The sequence below is a fragment of the Misgurnus anguillicaudatus genome, chromosome 2, assembly GCF_027580225.2.
Source record: "Misgurnus anguillicaudatus chromosome 2, ASM2758022v2, whole genome shotgun sequence".
Classification (NCBI taxonomy): domain Eukaryota; kingdom Metazoa; phylum Chordata; class Actinopteri; order Cypriniformes; family Cobitidae; genus Misgurnus; species Misgurnus anguillicaudatus.
Genome location: NC_073338.2, coordinates 27,919,963 through 27,943,433, shown reverse-complemented (window position 1 = coordinate 27,943,433; position 23,471 = coordinate 27,919,963). Strand labels below are relative to the sequence as shown.

The window sequence follows — 23,471 nt, the reverse complement described above, 5'->3', positions numbered from 1 at the left end:
GGTCTTGATTCACCCCCCCAGATTCACAAACTTTCAAGGATTTCAAGGACCCGTGGGAATCCTGCACACTGACCGACTGACTTTGACGTGTCAGATGAATGCACTCAAAATTAAATCTATAATTCTGTAAATAAAGCACAGTGAAAGATGACTTGCTCCCAAGTACATTTTTGCTTATGAGCAACAGTGGAGTATTAGTAAAGAGACGTCTAAAAATAAGTCGTGTTTTTATAAAGGTGCTTTAATATGTCAGAGTCCGGAAGAAAACTTGCAACAATACAACCATGAATCAATTCAACTCGAAATATATTAGCGCTGTACAGCCTCTCCAAACTGACTTCAAACCCGAGTGAATCCGCTGACCGTAAAGTGTCTATATGGCTTAACTGCAATAATACCAATCAAGGAAAAATCTCAATTGACCGTGTCAGCATTAAACATCAAAGTGATGTGAAATCAAAATAGTGCACCCTACCATTGAAAGGTGAAGACATCATAAACACAATGACGACCAAAACCAAAGTGTTTCAACAAGGTCACTGTGATAAATTAATAAATGTGAAATTTTCAAATGTGTACAAAGCAGTCTGAAATGAAAACAAGCTAAAAATCTGCGTAGAAGGGGAGGCTGTACAGCACACAAACAAGCAGAAAACAGCAGGTGCAAGATAACTAGGTGAACATCTCAAATACTGACAGATACATAAGAATAAATCTCTCTCGGTTGTCTGCTGTGGAACAACTTTGCGAGAGACGGAGAGAGGTAGACAATGAAAGTCCAAGAAAAGAGGACGAAGATAAACGATTGACAGCTCGTAGTGGATGAACCATGTTGTGGCGGACTCTAGGCAGAGAGGTTATTGCAGATCGGGAGACGCCTCTGCCGCTCCTCTCATCTTAGGCACTGCGGTGAAGAGTCTGTGCAGCTCACGCCGCTTTCCACTGCGAGTCCCAAACAGATTTCGATAAACAGTTTTTAGGATCCGATCTAAAGCAAATCCTTATGAAGAACTGAAAAGAAGTCCGTTCTGAGCTATTCATGAGCTGCACAGACAGTTCTCTTGTCCCTGGGCTGGTACTGTTTGTACCCCACAGAGAGGTTATTTGTAGTGTAATATACAGTGGTAGCAGCAACAGGGTAGGGTTAAAAACAGGTTGAAATCAATTAAAAATAAGATCAGTCTAAAAGATGATGGACCTGTAATATTTTCAACAATTCACTAATCAAACAATGAAAGAAAATATTAAAAACGATAAAAGGGATACATTTGCAATTGTGTATCCTGACTTCTATAAAGGACACCTCCCCTTAGGAATACAATAAAGGGGCAACAAATGCAGTGTCTACACTACTTCACCAAAGGCAAACGGATAAAGTTGAAAGTAACGACTAAAATTCTAGCTGGTATAATAACATCTTTTAAAATGTCCAAACATTAGTCTACGCAATATGACGCATTCATTGAATTTCCCTCGTCAAATTTAGTTGACTAACGTTAAATGGCATCAGATTGTAAGACGATTGGCACAATACAATCTTATACGATTGCTTCTCCTGGTCTGGTTAGCAAGACCTCTAGGTGAGAGTTGGCAAGAGAGGCCAAGGCGGACAAAATAAGTAACCTAACAAGTGCAAATGCATTCCTTTGCTCTTAGAAAACAAACTACACATATACAAGTCTAGATAGAATCAATAATAAAATCATTCTATATAATGGCACAAGCTAAAGCAAAAAGGAAACACAAAAAAAGCACAAAAATGGAGACGTGTACCCAGCTTTACATAATTAAAAACCTCTGGCCTCTTTAACAGTGCTTTTATTAAAAAAAGACCCTGCCCTGCCTCCGTTTTAAAGCATATAATTCTTGTAAAGTTTAGGTTCTCTGGAAATATGTCATGTAAAAAAATCGTATCTTCCCCATAAAAATGACATTCAAAAAAGGCACTTTGTTGGGTTGGAGAGGAAACCCCACAGTCTTTTAACCCTACAGATTTTCCTGCATAGCAACGCCTCAAAGAACGGTTATGACTTGAATATTTTCATTTCCAAAAAGGGAAAATAAGAAGTTGATTTTTTTGGTTTATCATAAGCACTTTTCAAAAGAGAAATATTTGAGTGTCCTATAAATGTTAAAAGTCTGTGTGTGTGTGTGTTTCCTATAGAGACAACACGGGTGGTGTCGTGTTCCTGTACTGTGAGCTGACGACTGGTGGTAGCTGCGGGCCGGAGGAGAGGAGCTACTCCTCTGATCTCCACCGGGGGGCTCCACTGGCTCCTCATCGGGTGTATAGTCCAGCCTGCTACCTGCCCCTCAGGTTCTGCAGAACTCCATACACGTCCTCCTCTTTGCTCAGTCCCTCAAAGAAAGGCAGCAGGTCCAGTAGCTCGGTGTCAGTCATGTCATCAAACCACGACTGCACTGGAACCTTCAACAACATACATACACAGTTAGTCCAGGATCCACAATGTCTACAAGTAATAAGGTTGTAAATAATTTCCTGCACAGAACAATCATTTAGCTTTATAAGATGTCAATATACCACCAAGAGCTGCGGGGAATAATTTTGAGTTGCCTGTATCTGCTTTTTTGGACTGTCACATGAGGGCTTGCATTTTACGAATCAACAAAGACCACAATTTCAGGAACAAATCTACTGTTCTAGTGAAAAAAAAATGTCACCTACAGTTTGGATGGCCTGTGGGTGAGAAAACTAAAATCAAATTTTTATTTTTTCAGGTGAACTAACTTACCCTTTCAAGTAAGTCAGTCCTTCCAGAAAAACAAATTTTTTTGTGATTATTGCGGGCAACAATCCTTGACCTTGCGGCACGTTTTCTTAAATGTGATGGAAAATGCGGGATATTTATGCAATTTTATGCAATGAAATTGCGGGAACTCGCCAAAATTGCGGGAACGTGCAAAAACTGTTTGCAGCTTTTCATTAGAGCTGCACGATTCTGTATAAAACGAGAATCACGATTCTTTTGCCTAAAATAAATTTGACTGACCTTTTTATGTAACATGGTCAGACATTTTTGGCTTCAATTTATTATAATGGATGGAGGCGACGTCGCGTCGTCCATATTAGTAAGGATACTCGCTAATCAAAACTTACAGCATTTTCAGGATGGAAAATGTAGGAAGCAGGGGAGTTGTCCACAATGATGACGTTCCTGAGCTCTCTCCCGAGTCGGCTTAGGTCTTTCACGTAGTTGCCCCTATGGAAAACACAGGATTCCCGGAAGAGTCGCGCCCGAAACACACCCCACTGGTCCAGCAGGTCAGCCACTGGGTCGGCATACTGAAGCACACACAGACAAATGACCTTTAGTCTTATAAATTCATTTCTGAGGAGCATCATGCACTGTCTAAACGGTCTGCTTTAATACAGAGTCACTGTATAATCTTCACTGCATAGATAAAAGGCCAAAAAAGCAAGCGCCTAAAGAAATAAAACACTATCTCTAGGTATATGCAAATGAAAATATGTACAAACAGGACTGTAACCTACAAAACACTATAAAATCATAATCGGTGATATAAGGAGTAAAAAAGTTTGCTATTGAAGCAAATGAGCCAACCTCGATATAATGGACACGAAAGCAACTAAAGGCTGCATACATTCCCAACAGCTAATGTGTCATCAACAAGTGTGAGAACTACACACATCGGGGACATCAGCTACAGATATGACCACAAATGAAACTTCACAGCATACAGCTTTCAAACTAAAACAATGGGAGCTTTCGAAGGTAGCGGCGGCATCTACAGGACGCTGCTACTGATACATGGCACGCATTCTGTAAGAGTCACAGTAGCCACAGAGTTCACACTTACCCATGCATTAGCAGCTAAAACAAACGCAAGCCACAGAGACAAAGAGGGGGTCAAATATTAGGAGAGCAGGTATGAAATTAACACCCACACTATACGCCCCAAATCGTGTTTGGGCTGTTTTAATCAGCGTGGTCACCTTGGCTATGAAGACTTTATATTTGCCTTCTACTACTAAAATCCATTGATAGAAACACATTCAATATTAAAGGGATAGTTCACCTTAAAAATGAAAATTCTGTCATCATCCACTCATCCTCATGTTGTTCTAAACCTGTATGAGTTCCTTTTTTCTGATGAACACAAAAGATATTTTGAGAAACAATTGAAAACACACAGCAGATAATGACTATTGACTTCCATAGTAGGAAAAAAATATTTTTTGAAGTATTGTGATAAATGATGAAGAAAATATTTTGATAAATGATGGTAAGCACACAGTTGGTAATATCCATTAAATTCCATATTTTTTTATTCATACTATGGAAGTCTATGGTCACTATCTGATGTGTGTTTACCATCATTTATCAAAATATCTTCTTTTGTGTTCATCAGAAAAAAATAATTTCATACCGGTTTAGAACAACATGAGGATGAGCAAATGATGACAGAATTTTCATTTAAAGGTGAACTATCCCTTTAAACAATCCCAACATGTAATGCTCATTTTAACCTGTGGAGGCCGCCATTGTTTTTGCACATGGTGCATTATGGGTCTATTATGTGTAATGGTTGTCGTGAAATATTACTACAGTTTACTGTAGTAAATAAATACTATGGTATCTACTATACTTTTTCATGTGAGACTATTTTACCCCCACCTTCTTACCTCTCAGATCATCTTTATTTTTAAATCATTTGTATGTTTTCTGAATTTGTATACATGTATCTTGTATTGTAAGTTTGTTTTTAAACTAAGACTTAATACCGTTTTTAATTTCACATTTATATAGCAAATTCAAATTTTAACCCTTTAAGAGATGCTGTCTGTCTGGAATGGTATGATCTGCATCATTTGACATGTTTGTTAACATTAAATGAGTCAAAGGTGAAGTGTGAGAGAGACGAACCTTGGCTAGACTGGCTGTAAAAAGCACACATTCAAACAGTTCGCCCATTTTCTGCAGGAACTCGTCCACGTGAGGTCTTTTGAGCACGTATACCTACGAAAGAGAGATAATGTTATTCAAAGGACTATTAAATCATGCTGGGTACTGACAGCCTCACAATAAAAGTGTATGGAAATTTTATACAAAATGAAAGTGAATTTTGTTCCATGTAGGAATGAAAGTCATACAGTAACATGAGAGTATATACACATGCATACATTATTTTCGGGTGAATTTTTCTTTAAATTACATCAGGGATGCACCGATATGGAAATTTTGGCCGATACCGATAACTCTTTATATTTGGGGGCCGATAACCGATATATGAAGAGTTTGGTTCCAAAACGCAATAAATCCATTTTGACAAATTTTGGTAAAAACGTGTTTTCTATACCAAGAAAGTGACAAGATGAAAACAACTATTTTCTGTTACAAACTTTCACACAGCATCTTTAGGTTATAAAAACATAAAAAATTCAAATCCATAAGTTGATTTTCAAAGATTTATTATAAAAACGGATTATTTTTTCCACAAAATGCAATAAATCCATGACAAGTTTTTATTCAAAATGCTATAAATCTATTAAATCAATAGCCTATATAAATGTGCATTCATCTTTGCCATGTTATATTCATTTAGTTGACTAGTTGTACACACTAATTAAAAATATAAACATTAATGTTATTAATCAAAACACTTACTTTGTCATATTAAGAACCCTGTCATTGCGGTTACTTGACGTCTTCGCTTAACGTCTTTCACAGCGATCGACTGTAAAATGTTTTTGGTCCTGCTCGATTTTCGTTGACTTTGAGTAAAATTATGTAAAGTTTTTCATAAGATCCTCTGGGGTCAATGTGTTAGCATGAAAAGCTTGATGCTGTCGGGAGAACAAGCACCCGTCTCCCGAGTGCCTCTCAGGGAAATTGTTAGATGCTGATGGCTTACGTTTCTTTCCCATCACAGAAAACCATCACAGGTTTAGCGATGCAATTAAAGTATTATTTTGTTTTGTTTGTTGATCACGTAGTACAAAGTAGATGAGGAAAACCAGGACTCCGTGTACTACGCGCGTCCGCCATTGTTTGTTTACATTGCGTGAACGGTGGGCTGTAATATCAGAAATGGAGTTATTGCGTTCTGTAAAAAAGTGGGAGTGGCGTTTGTCGCATTTTGGGAAAAAAGGGAGAAAAGATGACAGAATAACACGGCGGGTATTGGATTTTGCGTAAAATTAAGAATTTACTTTTAACTACTGACCTGATATAATACTGATTTTGGCAGTAACTCATTTTTTTCAAAAATGGCGTTTATTGCGTTTTGGAACCAAACTCTTCATATATAGGCCGATAAATATTCATATTATTTTCACAATGAAAAACTCCCAGACCGCGGACATCTTGTCTTTGCGCTAGACTAGCATACTCTTCTTAAGCCCGCAACACGTGTCATCTTCGTGCTATGTCACAGAAAGCACCAATCAAAACTCCACATGGCCAGCAATGAGCAAGTGAAGTGGTTCAACAAACCAAAATAATCCATCATTTATCGGCTTTCATTTATCGGCCTAATTTTGCTATCAGACCGATAACCGATAATATTAAAATAAGCAGTTATCGGCCGATAACGATATGTCGGCCGATATATCGTGCATCCCTGAATTACATTTACAATAAATAATACACAATAATAGAAGAGTTCAGATGCAAAACCATCATTTCTATATGCAAACAAAGCATGACGCACAAAAGTGATGCCAAAACGTCTCGATCGCCCCCCAGTGACTGGTCCTAGTATAGGTCATAAACCCCGCCTCCCCCATGTTATTCAATGGGACATGAGACCAACTAAACAATTTAATTACACTTCAATTACCTTTTTTCAAAAGCTGGTTTCTGTCAAATGATTTACTGTCATTTATCACACTGATGTAAATTCAAGTGTTTCTTTTTAAAATAAACTTGTCTTTAGTTACAAGCTGTGGTGTGACATCATGATTGACAGCTGCGATATGCGCATTCTGCGAGCGCGAAGGCGGTGCCTTGATTTCGTGGCTTTACTTCCTGCTCACTACTGCGCAGGACTGGTTAAAAAAAAACTGTGCAGGACTGGTCCCGAAATTGCTTCTGCGCAGACTTAAGACCCAAGATGTCAGCGCTGTATCGGGACACTGGCAGCTTCACTTTTCACCAATGGAAGACAGCGAACGGGCGTCGTCCATCTATTTTTACAGTCTATAGTGCAAACATATAATATGTGCAGAGGGCATTTGGTTAATATCATTATCTCATTTTTGACGGAGGTTGTGTTTAGCAGCTTTTGCATCAGAGCTCTTTAATTGTCCTTAATTTGGCAATTAAATCTAAATGTGAAGATAATGTAAAACATATACCAAAACCAACGTGATTGACATCTGCTCCTTGAAGACATACAGCTGCCACCTAGTGCAAGTAATCATGAATAGGCCAACCAGGACAGACAGCCTATCCTGGATTACTTGAACAAGGTAACAGCCACCGTGTTTTTCACCATCTATCTAAATAAAGTTCTGATGTACTAAACATTTTACTTGTATAAAAAAACAAAACGGCAGATAACTTTCATAAAATTTTATCATCTGAGAATTGGGATGCCATCAACCAAATGCTTATTGCTTTCCTACCTGATGCACTGTGCCGTCTATCTCCACTGGGACGATAAAATCAGCATTGCTAATAGGCTGCAAAAACAAAAGTAACAATGAATTACAACACAATGAAAAACTCACAGCTTGATAGGCAAGTTGACAAAAATTGTGTAATACTAATATAAGTTGCATCAATTATAAGGCAGTAAAATGAAACAACAGATGGCACTCATATTTAAAACAAACCCTCCGGTCGAAATTATGCTGAGTACTACAATAATACTGTTCCTGTAGCTCAATTTGTAGCTTAAAGGTGCAGTGTGAAATTTTTAGAAGGATCTCTTGACAGAAATGCAAAATAATATACATCAGGGGTGTATAAAGGCCTTTCATAATGAACCGTTATGTTTCTATTACCTTAGAATGAGACGTTTTATCTACATACACTGAGGGTCCCCTTACATGGAACACGCCATTTTGTGCCGCCATGTTTCTACAGAAGCTCTTAACGGACAAACTTTTTTATTAAGTTGTCTTCAACAATGACATGTTTGTCCTGCGTTGGCTACCGTAGTTTCTCTATACGTTTCAAAAGCAAGGGGTGAGCTGTGAACTTTGAGCTGTGAATTTGCAACCTCACCACTAGATGCCGCTAAAATTTACACACTGCACCTTTAAATGTAAAAATTTGTTAAATGCACTGTAAGTTGTTTCGGATTAAACTCATATACCAAATGCATAAATGTAAAGGTAACCAAGAGAACTAAGATTTGTATACCTTAATCAGTTTTGCCATGATTTTAACTGTATAAAAAGACTTCATCTGCAGACTCATAATCATTTCTGTGCCTCTAAGCTATACAATTACATTGCTCGATATTGGGCTTTTCAGGATATGACACTTCGATCTCTGCGTTGGCTTTCTTTTACACTAGCAGTAAGAACAAACGAGCAATGACTTTTTCTTGTAATGCAAAGGGACATGCACATGTAGGGTGACCATATGTGCCACTGTTCCCGGACGCATCCCGGCCAGAAGTTTCTGTGTGCCTCCGGAAGTCGTATTGGTCGACCGCACACGTCATCAAGGATCTCACATTTCAGTTAAAAACACAAGACATACAATCATAGTTTCATTCTTACATTAAAATGTAACTGTAGCTTTTCTGAAACAGAACCTGAAATAATAAACCTCAATGAAGTATGTGGTCGACAGATATGACTTCGGGAAAACGCACCCGAAATCTGGCCAGGACGCGTCTGCGAAGAATGGCACGTATGACCACCCTAACATAATGAAAACCCATCTCAAGTCATTTTTGTGATTTACTGTTGTCTACATTTTCTAAATAATGTGATATTATTATTGATATCTGTATTATTGACGAATTAAGATTGAAATTAAACTTAGATGCTTTTAATCTCATCATCAGATTATGAGACGTTAGCCTGGACTTCACAAATAAGAAGAGTCACCACACAGAAGTCACAGTTTCATTGTATCTTCAAGTAAACAACAACAACATATGTGGTCCCATTCCCGATTTAATTAAAAAGAGAATCTGAACTAATTACCTTAAATGAGCTGTGCACCAGCGTCTCATCCAAATCTATTACCACACACTTCTTTCCATAGTCACTGATGTTAACATCAGGCAGGAGGTATTTCTCTGGAGGCTGAGGAGATGCAAAACAAAGAGGTTAAACATGATACATAGAGGTGAGTTTTACCGTAATGAGTGGGAAATGAGGCACGTGAGATTAAGCCGCGACATGTTAATAGGGAGACCGTTTATAAGCAGAGAGAGATGGTAAAGAGCAGCACAGTCCCCAATGATCTGCACACTTCCTCAGGAAATTCAAAGAAAAGCTTCAGGCAGAGGAAATGTGTTTCCTGTGGCGCATAGACAACACTCATGCATTTACACATCCCGGCTCTTCCACACAGTTTTCTTCAACAGGAAGTGGAAAAGATAACGGCTGTGTGTGGGGATTTAGTTTTTTTTTACACATTAATCGGAGCTGCAGGATGGGTAAGGTTAGGGTGAGAGTGACTTCAGCATGGCTAGCCTGTGTAAAATCTCATCACTTTATTTATAAGCTATGGGTGAACAGGTTCCTCTCTTTATAATCCACACTGCACTGTCTCGATACAAGCAGAGGCAATCTTGTTATAGAGGGAGACGGTCGATCTAATCTAAATCCCTGTCTTTTTAATGGGATGAATCAAGCTTAGGAGGAACCGCTGGAGTGCAGTCAAGATTCTGCTCCAAAGTGCTGAATGAGCACAAAGATGTCAACCGACAAACTTGCACGTTAGTTGGAGTATGTTCTTGTTCAATACAAACAACATTTTGGGGTTATGGCAAGTCAGCAAACTTTCTTGGGGGAGCAGAGCGATCCACAAAAAACGGCTTACTAGCAGAACTGACATGCTAAAACATCATCTATTAAAGATTGGCAGGCAATGACCTATTTTAAAGTGAAATATGTATAACTATGAGCCATTTGGAGGTTGTTGTCCTGAAAACATAAACAATCTTGCTCTGTGACCACTTTCAAAACATTGCTTCATTTGTACTTATTATATAGACTCCCCAACAATGGGTGTGCACAGTCAACATGTTTTGCTGAATGTCTTAACCCATAATGTCCAAACGGTGTGGGAAAACATGAGGCTTTCCAGACACTAGGGGTGGGCGATAAACCGGTAGAGATTTTGTACTATCGTCTCTATCGAGGTTATGCGCCCACGTCACGTTGCTGTGCGCGTGGTCACGAAAACCTAACGTTTGTACACGTATTTGAGCACCGCAATTTTAAACAAGTGATTTTATCAAGGACTTTGTTGCTGTAACATGACTGCAGGAGGCACAATGATATTACGCAGCTTGAAAATAGTCCCCTGTAGTGATGCACCGATGTATCGGCCACCGATATTTATCGGCCGATTTTTGATGAATTTGAAACCATCGGCATATCGGCAATAGCACGAGAAAGGCCGATACCGATTGTTTATTAATGAACTGCATAAAGAAATCCATTATATGTAAAAAATGAGTTAATGTTGTTAATAAAATAAATGCTGAAGAGCAAAAACCACCTTTGAAGGTTGTCATGCTGTCTTATTATATTTGTTTTAGCTTAATTTGTGCCTGCCTTATTATGTTGGTCAGTTGAATGTTAATTAGATCCAATCTATGTTCAGTAAAAATAATTTGATGCAGAAATAAACTAGCTAATAGACCAACTGTATAGTATTGTATACAAGTGTTTAAAATCGGCATCGGTATCGGACAGAAGTCGTCTGTTTAAATCGGAATCGGCCCAAAAAATCCTATCGGTGCATCCCTAGTCCCCTGCTATTGAAAGTTACTAAGGGGACTATTTTAGGCTGCTGCATAATATGATTGCGCCTCCTGCAGCCATGTTACGGCAGCAAAGTCCTTGATTATTACGCCAGAATGAGAGTATAGTCCAGGGGTTCTCAAAGTCCGGACTCCGGTCCGGATCCGGACCCGATGGGAACTTGATCCGGACCCGCGTCCACTTCATATTACAAGTGCATTAATTTCTATGTGATTGATTAAATGTGTGCATTTGCTACTTTACAAATGCATATTAAACTTGTAAACCATTCGGGTTTTTTTTAGATTTAAGAGTATTCCTGGTCCGAAAATAAAACGAGTTATTTAAAAATTTTCTGTGTGATGCTGTAGCCATCACACCCAGATATTATGCACAGCTACTTCATGTACTACGGCTTTTGATCAGTAAGTCCTTATCGATCTGAAATCACTGTTGGTTTGATTCGTTTAAAACATGCATTTGAAAAAGCAACACTCGTCAAACATAATCATTATACATATTCTTTATTATCATGAAAATACCTGAAGAGGTTTGAAGAACAGCAATATAAATATATCCTTAAAACATTTCCTGGAGCTGCGTGTTTCTGGTTCTTCGTCTGCAGCGCATATAAAGTTTCTGCCCGAGAGCGCCCCCTGGCTTTTGGATGTAGCGTCATTTCACCGTAATTCATTAAGAAGCATAGCAAGAATCATCAGCCAATTTATAGGTGCACCCCTAATTTTGGTCAGTGTCTCTGCCTACCAACCACACTTTTTTTGCCATGGTTTATGCATATGATGGAGAAGAAACTGTGCCATTCTCTAATTAGGTTGCTCTGTATTTTGCACCTGGTTACTTTTGGCATATTTCTTGTGTTTATTTATTTATTTTTTTAACTTTAAATGCAAAATACACTTATGTTTTTCCCAAACTATTTGTGTTGATTTGTTATATAAACAAATGATTTACATAAAGTTTTTCCGGACCTATGAAAATTATGGGAATTCAGATTTGGACCTTTGAATGTAAACTTTGAGAACCCCTGGTATAGTCCTAACCATATCTGCCTAAAAAATCGCTAATTTTAATTTTCTGACGGTCTTATTACACAATGTAACTACAGAAGAGTCAAGTTTAGAAATAGGAAAAATATTGAAACTCTTTGGTTATTTTTTAGCGCGATGTTAATGGTCTAATCAGATTCAATGGATTTTGCTAAGCTATGCTAAAAGTGGTACCGCCAGACCCAGAGATCAGCTGAATGTATTCCAAAACTGTACAAATCAAATGTTTAACTCTAGGGGAGCTGGAAAATGAGCATATTTTCAAAAAAGTGAAGTAAAGTGTCCCTTTAAGCCATTGAAACACAAACAACAGTGATATATGCACGCGCTGTTTTATTCTCATAAACACGACAATTTAGGGCTTAAGAGAAAATAAACAGCTGAAATAGAAAACGCAAAATTTTGCTCCTGTCTGTCACTCATGTTTTTGTCTTGACTAAATCACTTTTCTACCTTTAATAAGATATATAATTTACATCATTCTTGTACGTCATCATCACTGACTGTTTATATTTCAGTGAGCTTAAATTTTGTTTGCTCTTTGTCTTCTTTTTTATGCATGTATAAGTTTTTTGTGAGAATTACGAAAATTCCATGGCAATAAATATTTTATTAACATAAAAACCTTATTATAAAACGGGCAGTTCTGGTTCTTCATTCTGATTGGTTGAAACGCATTCTAAGCCGTGATAAAATACCCCGATAACCCCACGGTTCAGACCGCATTACATAAGTATCACTGCGCCACTGTTGCTGCCTACTGATTTATGAAAGTAAGCACCACAAGTTTTTATCATATTTTTATTTTTTCTACAATTGCACAATTGCACAATTAATGGCGATATAAAACACAGTGTAAGGTTTGATCAGGCTCCGAATCTGATCTCTTAGAAAAGTTCTTCACAAAAATTGAATTATCTCAGCGTTTAGCTTAAAATTTGAAAGGTGATAAGAGAACAAATGAAGGTAGGATGAAATGTTTTTATTAAAAGCGGAGGGCCTGTTCTTTATTTAAAGAAGAAACTAAAACTGGGTGGCAACTTAAAAAAAAACTGCTGAAGGGGAAAGAGTTAAGCATGCTTCCAAGCATATTTGATCATCACTTCAACAGTTGCACAATATAAATGTTAATGTATATTTTAGATGAATGTTGATTTATAAAAATAAACACCAGTCTTTAATCATATTGTCATTGTGTCTTTGGTGCGTTTGTGTTGTTGGTTGGGAACTGCGCTCTGTTGCAGCTACACTTGATTCTGAGGAACTACTTTGTTTGGCGGAAGAGTAATATTTGTACTAATATAATTACAACTTATTTGTGTTTTATTTTATGAAATCCTGCTATGCATATGAAGTAACCGTTTTATAAACGCAATAAGCCCTGCGAAGCAGTGGTATTACAGTGCATTTTATAACAGCCAACAACGCACCTTAGCTGTTATAAAATGCACTGGTAACCCACTGCTTCTTGGGGCTTATTGCTTTATTAAAAGATTTGAAAAAACTCTACCGTGATACATATCGTTATCATGATATAAAATGAATCCTATCATGAAATAAAGTTTTGGTCATATCGCCCACCCCTACCAGCCACCACAGGAGTGTTATGTTGCAGTACATGCAAGCATCCGAGAGGCATCAGCCAAAAGTGCATCAATGTCCAACAGAGGCGCTTCAAAGCGATGCTCCGTGTGGCATGCAAGAGCACAAACACGGGTAACTGAGTGGAGTCATACATACACTGGGAATAGGGATGACCTCAACCTGGTCACACTGGGTCATGAGAAATGAAGACAGAGAGCAAACATACAGAAGAAATGAGGTGCTGAACCACAAGACAAATGGACAGTAATTCAGACACACATGATATAGTTTAGACAGATCAGGATAGTGTGCTGCGATGATGACTTCTATTTAACACATGTAAAACACACATTGAATCAGAGGCATCGAATTGAAACCAAAGTCTATGTGTATATACTAACAGATACTTGGGAAGGATATTTGGGTCTGTCTCACCTTTGGTGGAGCTCCGTTCTCCTCCACAGGAGGAGGCAGAGGGCTGCTGTTGTTGTTTGGGGTGGCGGGTGGCTCAGCATCATAACTTTTCAGACAGCAGAACAACGAGCTGAAAATGCTGCGATTTCTCTTCTTCTTTAGACTGCTGTTCGACAGCGAAACTAATAAAAGAAAGAGTACATATTGAACATTTAAATTAATATCATATAGCTTTGTTTAGGATTTTGAAAACATTATACCGCATTATTTTTTAAATATACGTTTTATTTATAGGACATGATATGCTATATGACACATGATAGTATTATTAGTGACAGACAGATATTTCGCCATATCAGCCGATATTTGAATTAAGCCACTCAACCACACAGCTCTCAATATCGGCGTCCACTATAAAAAACATCAACACCACAATATCGGTTGACCACTATGATGTAATATAATATGATATAATAAAATATGTATGCCTAATATATAATTATAGTACCTTTATAGTGAATCAAGTCCTCTAACACAACACTCAGTGGTAAACAAGTCCAAACACAATAATGCAAATGTCTGGATTACTATAATTTACTAAAGATTTTGTCTATACAGGGAACATCAAAGAGCCTTGCAGTTCTTCTCATTCACACACACTCACTAATAACATACTAATAATAATCTGCCTTCATTCCAGTGCCACGGCAAAAGCTCTAAATATTAACACTGAGGTCACCAGCAAGAGAAGGCCCTTTAAAAATAGTGACAAGAAGAAAAAAACTGAAACTAGACCCCACTCACTTACAAACCCCACCCTGTCCCCTTTAGGCTCCTAAACTCAAGTGCATGTACTCATTGGCTGCCTACTTTAGCTCCATTTTAAGGAACAGAGGCTATTTTCCTTCGTTCCTGAAGCTTTAGAGAGCGCAAAGGCACAGGCGAGCGGAAGCATGGAATGTTTGAGGGAGAGAGAAGAGGAGATGCCAGTGAGGAGGAGCGATAAACCAAACGGCCTATGGGTGCCCTGCATTCCTCTCCCGCCCCTTTAGCCATCTCTAGTGCTCTTACAGTAGTCCCTACAGTTAGTCTACACTTTTAAATCTCAGAAACTATGGGTGCAACACTTCACACCCTAATTTAGTAAAAAAGAAAATGCATGTAAATATGACAATTTGAAAGATCCTGCTTATTATTATGGAAAAGCATTTTGTGACTTAGCCTACATTTACAATGCATGTTTGAAGTGACTCAATTACAATTTTCCGCCTCATGTGGCACAGATCGGATTACCCGAACGTGTAAGCAGGAAAAAGCATAAAGATTCTGATATTTTCTGATCAGGCCTTTTACATATGTGGAATCAAATCTGATATGAATCGGATACATGCATTCGCGTCTGCAATGTAAGTGGATAGATCGGATATTCCCATCTCAAGACGTGTGATGCTGGTAAATGAAGTCAACTTAGGTAGACACAACCACAATCACATGACTCTTCTTAGCAGCGCAATGGAGGATGACGGTTTCACTTAAGGGCTTTTCACACTGGAAATACTTAAACCTGGGTTATTCTAAACCCCGGGTTATTGAAATCCTGAGCCCTATTCGGACGGGATTAGTTTTACAGGGGTAGATGGCGTAATGTAATTTTACCACAGGACGTCTGTAATATTAATGGTCAATTCGGACGGGATTAGAAATCTTAGTAAAACATTAAAAAATAGGAGGGGTAACTCGATTGTGCAGCGCGTCACCTCTCGTCGTCAAGTGCACATTACCTTGCTTCCTGATATCACATCTGCAAACAACAACCCCATTCACACAGACCTTTGGTCCCAGAAAATACCCGCAAAATTGCTAGACAAGCGTCTGTGTGAACACAAACTTGTCCCGTTAATCTTCTGGGATCGTTGCCGGAAAGAGGACCTAGTCAGATATACGGAAAATCCTCTGTGTGAACAAAAAGCCGAAACAATGCCGTAATGGGCGTGTCGTAGTGTCATCATCACAACAAAAGTTATGGTTCAGCTCCTTAAAACGAGAGATAACATGCATATAAACATTCACCACGAGAAATGTTGCAAACTAGATTGAAGCAGTTATCAGGAAATGATACATGAGACGCATAAACAATGACGCACGTGCCGTAGTGAGGACGCGTGTGTCATGGCAACATAAAGTTGGTTCACCTCTTTAAAATGAGGGATTTACAACATTCACGACGAGAAATGTCAGCAAACTGGACTGAAGCAGATATCAGGTAAGTTAGCTCATTACTTACTGCGTTGAAACGGAGATCATTCAGCAGCATAAAAGAATATCGCGTCACATGCTCATTGAGCTATAATAAAGGGAAATTCCTACGCGTCATCCCAACAAGATATATCATTCAGCTCCTCAAAATGCGGGTTTTAAATGCATATAAACAATCACAATGAGAAATGTCTAAAAACTGGATTAAAGCAGAGATCAGGGAGCTCGTCTAATATCCACTCTGAAGCTGAGATCATTCACCAGCATTAGAACGACACGTCACGCGGTCCTTTATAATCTTATCATAACAAAAATGCACGCCAGTAGTTCTTGGAGAGAGAAATAATATATAATATGCAAACTTCAGACGCTGCGTAAAAGAGAGGGCGGGACTTTCAATAGGTCACGTGTCTTTCCGGGACCATTAGATGCCGGGGTAATGTCAGTGTGAATGAACAAAAAATCTAAGGATCCCGGAAAAATCCCGGATGCCTTTCCTGTGTATTTTACGTAATGTCTGTGAAAAGGGTTAACATGACACAGACGAGGAAAACGCGAAACACTGTGTTTAATTTCAGTTTGGGGAGAACGTCAGCTTCAGAAACAGTTCCAAGCCTTTGAGAATTAAATTTCGTGTTATTCAGGAACTGACTTGCTTTCTAGGCGGAAAACAAGTCAGTGGAAAGTAAATGCTTCTTCAAGCGCTTTTATATTTAAAAGAAACCCGCAAATTAAAAGGAAATGACGCAATTTACGTGTATATTTACAGCTTGTCTATTCGCACTAGATTTGTATTACTTAAGGTAATTTCTGCTGACCTTTTTCCAGAAGGTAAAAGTCGCCGTAATCTTTAATGACATCGTCCGTAATGATTACTGACACGGAGCATTCGCACTGGACTAAAATCACTGAGAAGCTCTGATAAAACTTGCTTTACTCAACTAATCCCGTCCGAATAGTACTATAAATTATCTGTTTCACGTTTTACACTGTTTATACTTAACCAGGGGTTAAGAGATAACCCTGGGTATTCAAAATCTGACATTTCAAACTGTGCATTCCTAAACCCTGGGTCATGCGTCTCCAACCCTGCTCCTACACACCTGTCTGTCATTATCAAGCAATATGTAAAGTTTTAGCTCAAAATACCATATAAATAATTTATTATAACATGTTAAAATTGCCCTTTTTGTAGGTGTGTGCAAAAATGTGCCGTTTTGGGTGTGTCCTTTAAAATGCAAATGAGCTAATGAAATTGATGGTGGTTTGTTGCAATTAAAACTCAATTGTGCTTTTCTCTGCATTAAATGACAGTGCTGTGGTTGGATAGTGCAGATTAAGGGGTGGTATTATTATAATAAGAGCTCCTTATGACATCATAAGGAGAGCCAAATTTCAATGACCTATTTTTTCATGTGCGTGTAGAGAATGGTTTACCAAAGCTAAGTTACTGGGTTGATCTTTTTCACATTTTCTTTGATGAGAAGCACTGGGGACCCAATCATAGCACTTAAACATGGAAAAAGTCAGATTTTCATGCCATGGCCCCTTTAACACTGATCTTGGTGACACGTAGTGATGAGAAAGCACCTATACAATAAAGAACCACACACATTACAATACATTGTACATTTATCAGGGCTCGAAATTGCAACCATTTTGGTCACATATGCTCCTGAAATTGAATTTTAAAAACATATTTGGGAGCGTTTGTGCAAGTGCAAACAGGTGCGACCCATTTTAATTTTGGTACTAAACATTTGTGGTGGAATTATCAGTTAAGGTCTCATTGAAAACAATGAAACTTTACACTGATAACTTTCGCGCTGATTTTAGCATTTCCAAGGACACGAATACATGAAGTTTATATTCAGAGCTACTGTCAGAATCATACAAATTTCCTTGTTTCATTAAGAAATTCGATCGTCAAATACACACTGACAACCCATCAAAATAAAAGTCTGTTCAACGTAATGAAGTTCACAGAAATATATTACTATTGCAGGCTATGGTAAAATCTAATTTTAAAATAATAAAAATTATAATTTTATAATCACCCTCAAAGACTTGTACTTTCATTTTGAATTTGAACAAAGTTTTTTTATGCAGCACTTTGACAAAAGATAAAAATGTTTTGATGAAAATTAATTTGTTTTATTTTTATTTAATTCTTTTAGAGAAGATAAATTACTACATTTTATGAATTCAGTTTATAAAACATGCTGTTTGATAAGATTCCCTTGGGAATCCCCGCAGTGTTTCAGTCGGAGGTTCATAGTGTTTGAAATAACGTTATTCCCCTCCTCCCGCTGAATCGCTACAAATGTAATTAACAATTAAAGAAAATTAAAAATACAGAATCCAGAAAAAAGAAACAGAAATAAAAATAAAAAGGAATTTGTGGGAAAAAACTGAATAAAAAATAGATAATTTAAAATAACATTAAATGGTTTTATAGGGCCACATGAATCTACACTTTAATCATAAGAGTTTCTTTAAAAATGGGCCAAGCACAAGTGTGTGGTAAATAATTTGAGATCAAGTTTGATTGTTCAAGCTTATAATCTTTAACATGTTCCTAACTTTTAAATTTGCTAATTTTCGAGCCCTGTTTATGCATTTGGCAGACACTTTTATCCAAAGTGACGTGCATGTGTGTGTACACTAAGGATGCTCCGATCAGGATTTTTGCAGCCGATACCGATTTGTTGTCTTCGTGATCGTCCGATACCAATTCTTCAAGCTGATATGCTAGCTCTTTGATGACTGTTACTGTTAACATTTTTTTTCTAGATAAAGTAATACCACAGATGTTTTTAATAACTTGCAGTTATTTGGTATATTATTGTTTTAACAGAGAATCAAATAAATTAGCACAACAACATTTCTTCTGGAAAGAGAATGGTTTATGTCTGTTAAAATGAAAGAAAATGAAACACTTCACAGTCTTTACTGTAGGAATTAAATATACACCCATTCGTATGAAGTACAACAGTTCTTCAGTGAAGAGCAAAGAGTGATTTTATTGAGATGAATTAGGTTACTGTAGCTTTAAATGGCTCGTTATAGTTGTGTGTAGGTCCTACGGCGTTGCCGCGATGGCGTAGGTTTCGCGTCGGTTTTCATTTATACTTTTGCGTCGTCGTCCGCGTCAATGTGCAAACAGACAAACGACCGCTGGTAGGCAGTATCCATGCGTGTAACCACAGTAGCAGCGCGACCGTCAAAGAAGAAGCTTGGCAAGTTAACCCACAAACGAAGAAGAAACAGCAACTTGTTGTGTATGATTTGAGATGACCAGCAATGATGGAAGTAAATAATCAGTGACTTGTTGCAGTTTGAGTTAAATCACTCCTCAACTTGACCATTCTTTGTTTTCACCGTCACAAACGGAAATACCTATGACGCAGTTTTTTTACCTGACGCGAGGGGTTCTGGTGGACCAATCACAGTGCTTGCGGTACGCGTAGAACTGACACGCTGTTAAAATTTTTGCGAGGTGCACGTCAGGCTACGCAAAGCTTCACACAGGCTACGGATAGCCTACGCCATAGCTACAGCGTAGAACTTACGCATGACTATAAATCGGGTTTAAGGCGTCGCTCTGGTAATCACTCTGTTCACGTGCACTGATAACAGGCTGCTGTGTGTGCATGCGTCAGGTGTATGCAGACAAAAGCAGCTGTGAGGAAAATTAAAGTTTCAACTGTCAAAACTTTAAAATGCATGCAAATGATAAACTTTCGGCATGAGGATGCAATTGTCCGCAATAGATATTGTATACGTTGATTGATGGGGATGTGAACATGCGTCGCGCTGTTAGCACCGGAGCGCGTTCTCATAGAAAATTCATATATTTCTGTAAAAGCAAAAATAGAAAGTCAAATCTGCACGCCGCATATAAGCAACGGGTTATAAAAAGGCTCACACTGCGTAAAAATGGTCTCTTAATTGCAGCCTCATTCAGGAGCCCTATGATGACAAAATTAAACAGAAAGATCGGTTCATGAGATCGGCAAATATAGAGAGCAGCCTACCGATCGAGGCTTTTAATGCAGCCGACTGATCGGAGCATCCCTACACTGGGAATTAGTACGTGTGTTCACCGGGAATCGAACCCATGACCTTTAAGCTGCAACTTAGTTCAATACACAAAACAAAGACTTGTGTTTACGAAGATCATAAACAGTTACAGTTTAAACTACAATATAATCATAAAAAAGCGGCAAAATTAAGCACGTAAATTCCAAGTCCAAGGACATTGTACATACTTGTGGACAGAATGCAATAAAATCATTGTCAGACAGCAGGCCAGAGACATAGATCACTGTGGCACAATACCAGACATGATCAGATCTGAGCCCTGGACAAGATTCAGCTTACTTAACAATCCTGTTTTTATTACTGACACTATTTACTTACACGCTGTCCAATAATAGACAGTGCATGGTGGGTGAAATGTAGGGCTGGGCAAAAAAATTTATTTTTCGATTAATCGTTTTTTTAAAACGTGGTCGATTCAGAATCGATTCTCAAAGAGCAGAATTGATTTTTTCCCATTTTTTTTCTGCAAACATTGAACGTAAGATTAACATTAATCAAATTACCAGTCTTCTTCACTAGATGTCACCCTCTTTTTTGCCTTGCGCGATGTTACCAAGGAGCGAGAGGTGAGCCTGTCATTCTTTCATTTAGTCCTTAAAATGGCGGTTTGGGTGCTTCATCGCCGTTGATAACACCTTCACATAAAAAGTAAGAGGTATGGAGGCATTTTAGATTTCGCAAGCAAGACGACGACGATAGTGTTGTGGCTTTTAATTTCTTTTTATTAATTACCCACTTGTAAACTTATGTTCACTGTTCTTTTTTATCAATATAGTATTTGTATTAAATCTATATTCATTGAGTTGAATTGAGAATTGAGTATAAAAACCGACCCGAGATCCGGAATCGAAAATAGAATCGAGAATCGAATCGATAGCTTGTGAATCGAAATTGAATCGATCTGGAACATCAGAATCTATACCAGCACTAGTGAAATGTGTACTATGCAGTAAAGAAAGATGCTCTATATGGTCCATCATAGTTCATTAACAAAACACTGCATGCATTTTAAACTTTCTGTATGAAGCCAAGACACAACGGTTTTTTTTTTTTTTGAGAAAAACAATACTATATAGGCAACTAGTGTTTTGTTAATTTTGGTTATTGCAGTATATTACCATACATTTTCATACGATGCACCCTGTAAAGCACCATTAATGGAAATGTAGATGGAAACTGGGTGCAGTGAATAAGATCAACACATTATTTGTGAGCCTTTAAGAATTTAAAATCTTATGTAATTGACCAATAGGAGCATAAAGACCGTTTTAGAAGGTTCAACTTCATTCTGTGCTGTTGTAGGAGGGCAGCTGTTTAGGAGCTGCTCCACTCGGCCACCCTGAGGTCAAAGTTTATGCCCTATAGGAATTCCTGCTGTCACTGAGGCGGACATCCTCAGCTATGAAAAACTGTTTGAATATCTGCACCATATACAGAGAACAGATAGAAACTTATCACCGCTTTATAGGTGTAACATGCCCAATGTAACTTAATAGGCTGGTGAAGACCTGAATGGATGCAAACAAATCAAACTAACTACCCTTACTACTTTACATCACTTACAAGTTCCTAAAACACCAAACTGAGCAAAAATAAACGCGCCTTTCATATAACTCTGCTGCTTAATTTCCAAGTTTGCAGCCCTGACAGAAAAAGCTTGTTTATGTTGGTCTGCATCCACATCACTGGTGACATAAGCACTGACGGAGCCCAAACTTTCAGTATCTCCCAGTTTATTATTGCTAAGGTTTATAATAACCCACTATACAAAAAACACACAAGGTAGTGTTAAAGCATATTAGTATTTACAAACAACGCCACATTATCACTTCTGTTCGTCAAAACAGAGACACATTTCTGGTTTTAGTTCATATAACTTACGCGGACGCGAACTCGCAGCCCGCTTGTTTAAAATGGTGGGCAGAGCTCAGGCTAACAAAAACGCGCTACGCCGTTTAACTTCAACCCAAAAAACATGTCTCACCTTTCTCAGCATTTGACGAGAGTATCTCCTCCTCCTTGGGGTTCGTAACCTGCGTTATTATGGACGTGTTGTCCATGGAAACAAAATGTTAGCTCCTTTCCCCAGCAAGTTCTAGCCGTCTCCGTGTTTCAGATTGTGCTAACAGCTAGTCGAGGTAATGGCAGCTCTCCAGCAGACTGCTGTCGCTCAGGCTAGCGTGGGCGAACGGACTGCACCCGACCACTAATCTTTGCGTTTTGTTGCATTAAAATAAGCGTCGCGGACACACATCTGATTATTTATCCCGTGTGGATGCGCATAACAAAAACAACGTTTGCAAGCGCGCGACGGCTAACAAGTAATTGGAGGCTGGGTTGCTAATATAAGACAGCGCTAGCGAGCTGACCATGAAACCTCCAAATGTGGTCTGAATAAACGACACGCGCGATATCTGAAAGTCTGCGTTTAAACTCGAGGAAAAACGACATCGGTGCGCTTAACTGATCGTCAAAATCCTCCTCTTCATATTTTCCTGTGTTTTCTGATCTCTGCTTCCAATATGGAGACTGCGAGTGTTTGATATTCACGAGATACTCAGAGCCGAGGAACAGCAGGAGGAGGTATTTTCTGGGAACCCCCTCCCTTATATTAAAAATAAAAGCATGGACGGTGCACACGCAGTCCACCCAATGACAGAAGTCCGCACAAAGTTGACTGATTACTTTAACAATTGTAGCTTTAATATGTGACTATTTAGGCGGCTATGGAGTTGTTATATTGCCAGTTAAACATACAATTCAAGTCAGTAATGTTCAAGATTTTTTTATCAAAAGAAATTAAATGAAAAATACATTTTACTCTGTCAGAGGAATTTACTACAGGATATATTCATTTACTAATTCTTATGACCTCTTATTGGTTAGTGCTGTTGTTTAATAGTCTTGGGTTGTGTCAATGCAAATACATTTTAAAAATAAATTGCACTTACATTTAAGATTCAGTGTAGCGAGAAAATGAAAATAGGCTTTACATTGCAAAATGCAATCACAAGTTAATTTTTGTGAATTTTGACTATCATAATGTGTATACCAGTGAGGTTGAAATGGTTAAGGGCATTCCCTGTGTGCTAATTTAAAATGCATGTCTCCCTCTGCTGTTCATA

At 38.2% G+C, this 23,471-nt stretch overlaps 1 protein-coding gene across 2 annotated transcripts; it reads right to left on the bottom strand.

Annotated features, from left to right (window-relative positions):
* Nucleotides 1–220: 220 nt before the first annotated feature.
* On the bottom strand, nucleotides 221–22,946 carry ctdsplb (CTD (carboxy-terminal domain, RNA polymerase II, polypeptide A) small phosphatase-like b). Of its 2 annotated transcripts, XM_055202300.2 has the most exons (8): nucleotides 22,331–22,946; nucleotides 14,008–14,168; nucleotides 13,729–13,761; nucleotides 9,149–9,250; nucleotides 7,610–7,666; nucleotides 4,908–5,000; nucleotides 3,119–3,304; nucleotides 221–2,428 (listed from the first exon to the last, which is right to left on the bottom strand). In XM_055202300.2, exons 1-8 carry the CDS (start codon nucleotides 22,404–22,406, stop codon nucleotides 2,303–2,305), a joined length of 834 nt encoding a protein of 277 aa, XP_055058275.1. In that variant the 5' UTR covers nucleotides 22,407–22,946; the 3' UTR covers nucleotides 221–2,302. The 2 variants fall into 2 exon arrangements, with proteins under 2 accessions (XP_055058275.1, XP_055058276.1); XM_055202301.2 differs by lacking the exon at nucleotides 13,729–13,761 and having other exon boundaries at nucleotides 22,331–22,943.
* Nucleotides 22,947–23,471: the final 525 nt, after the last annotated feature.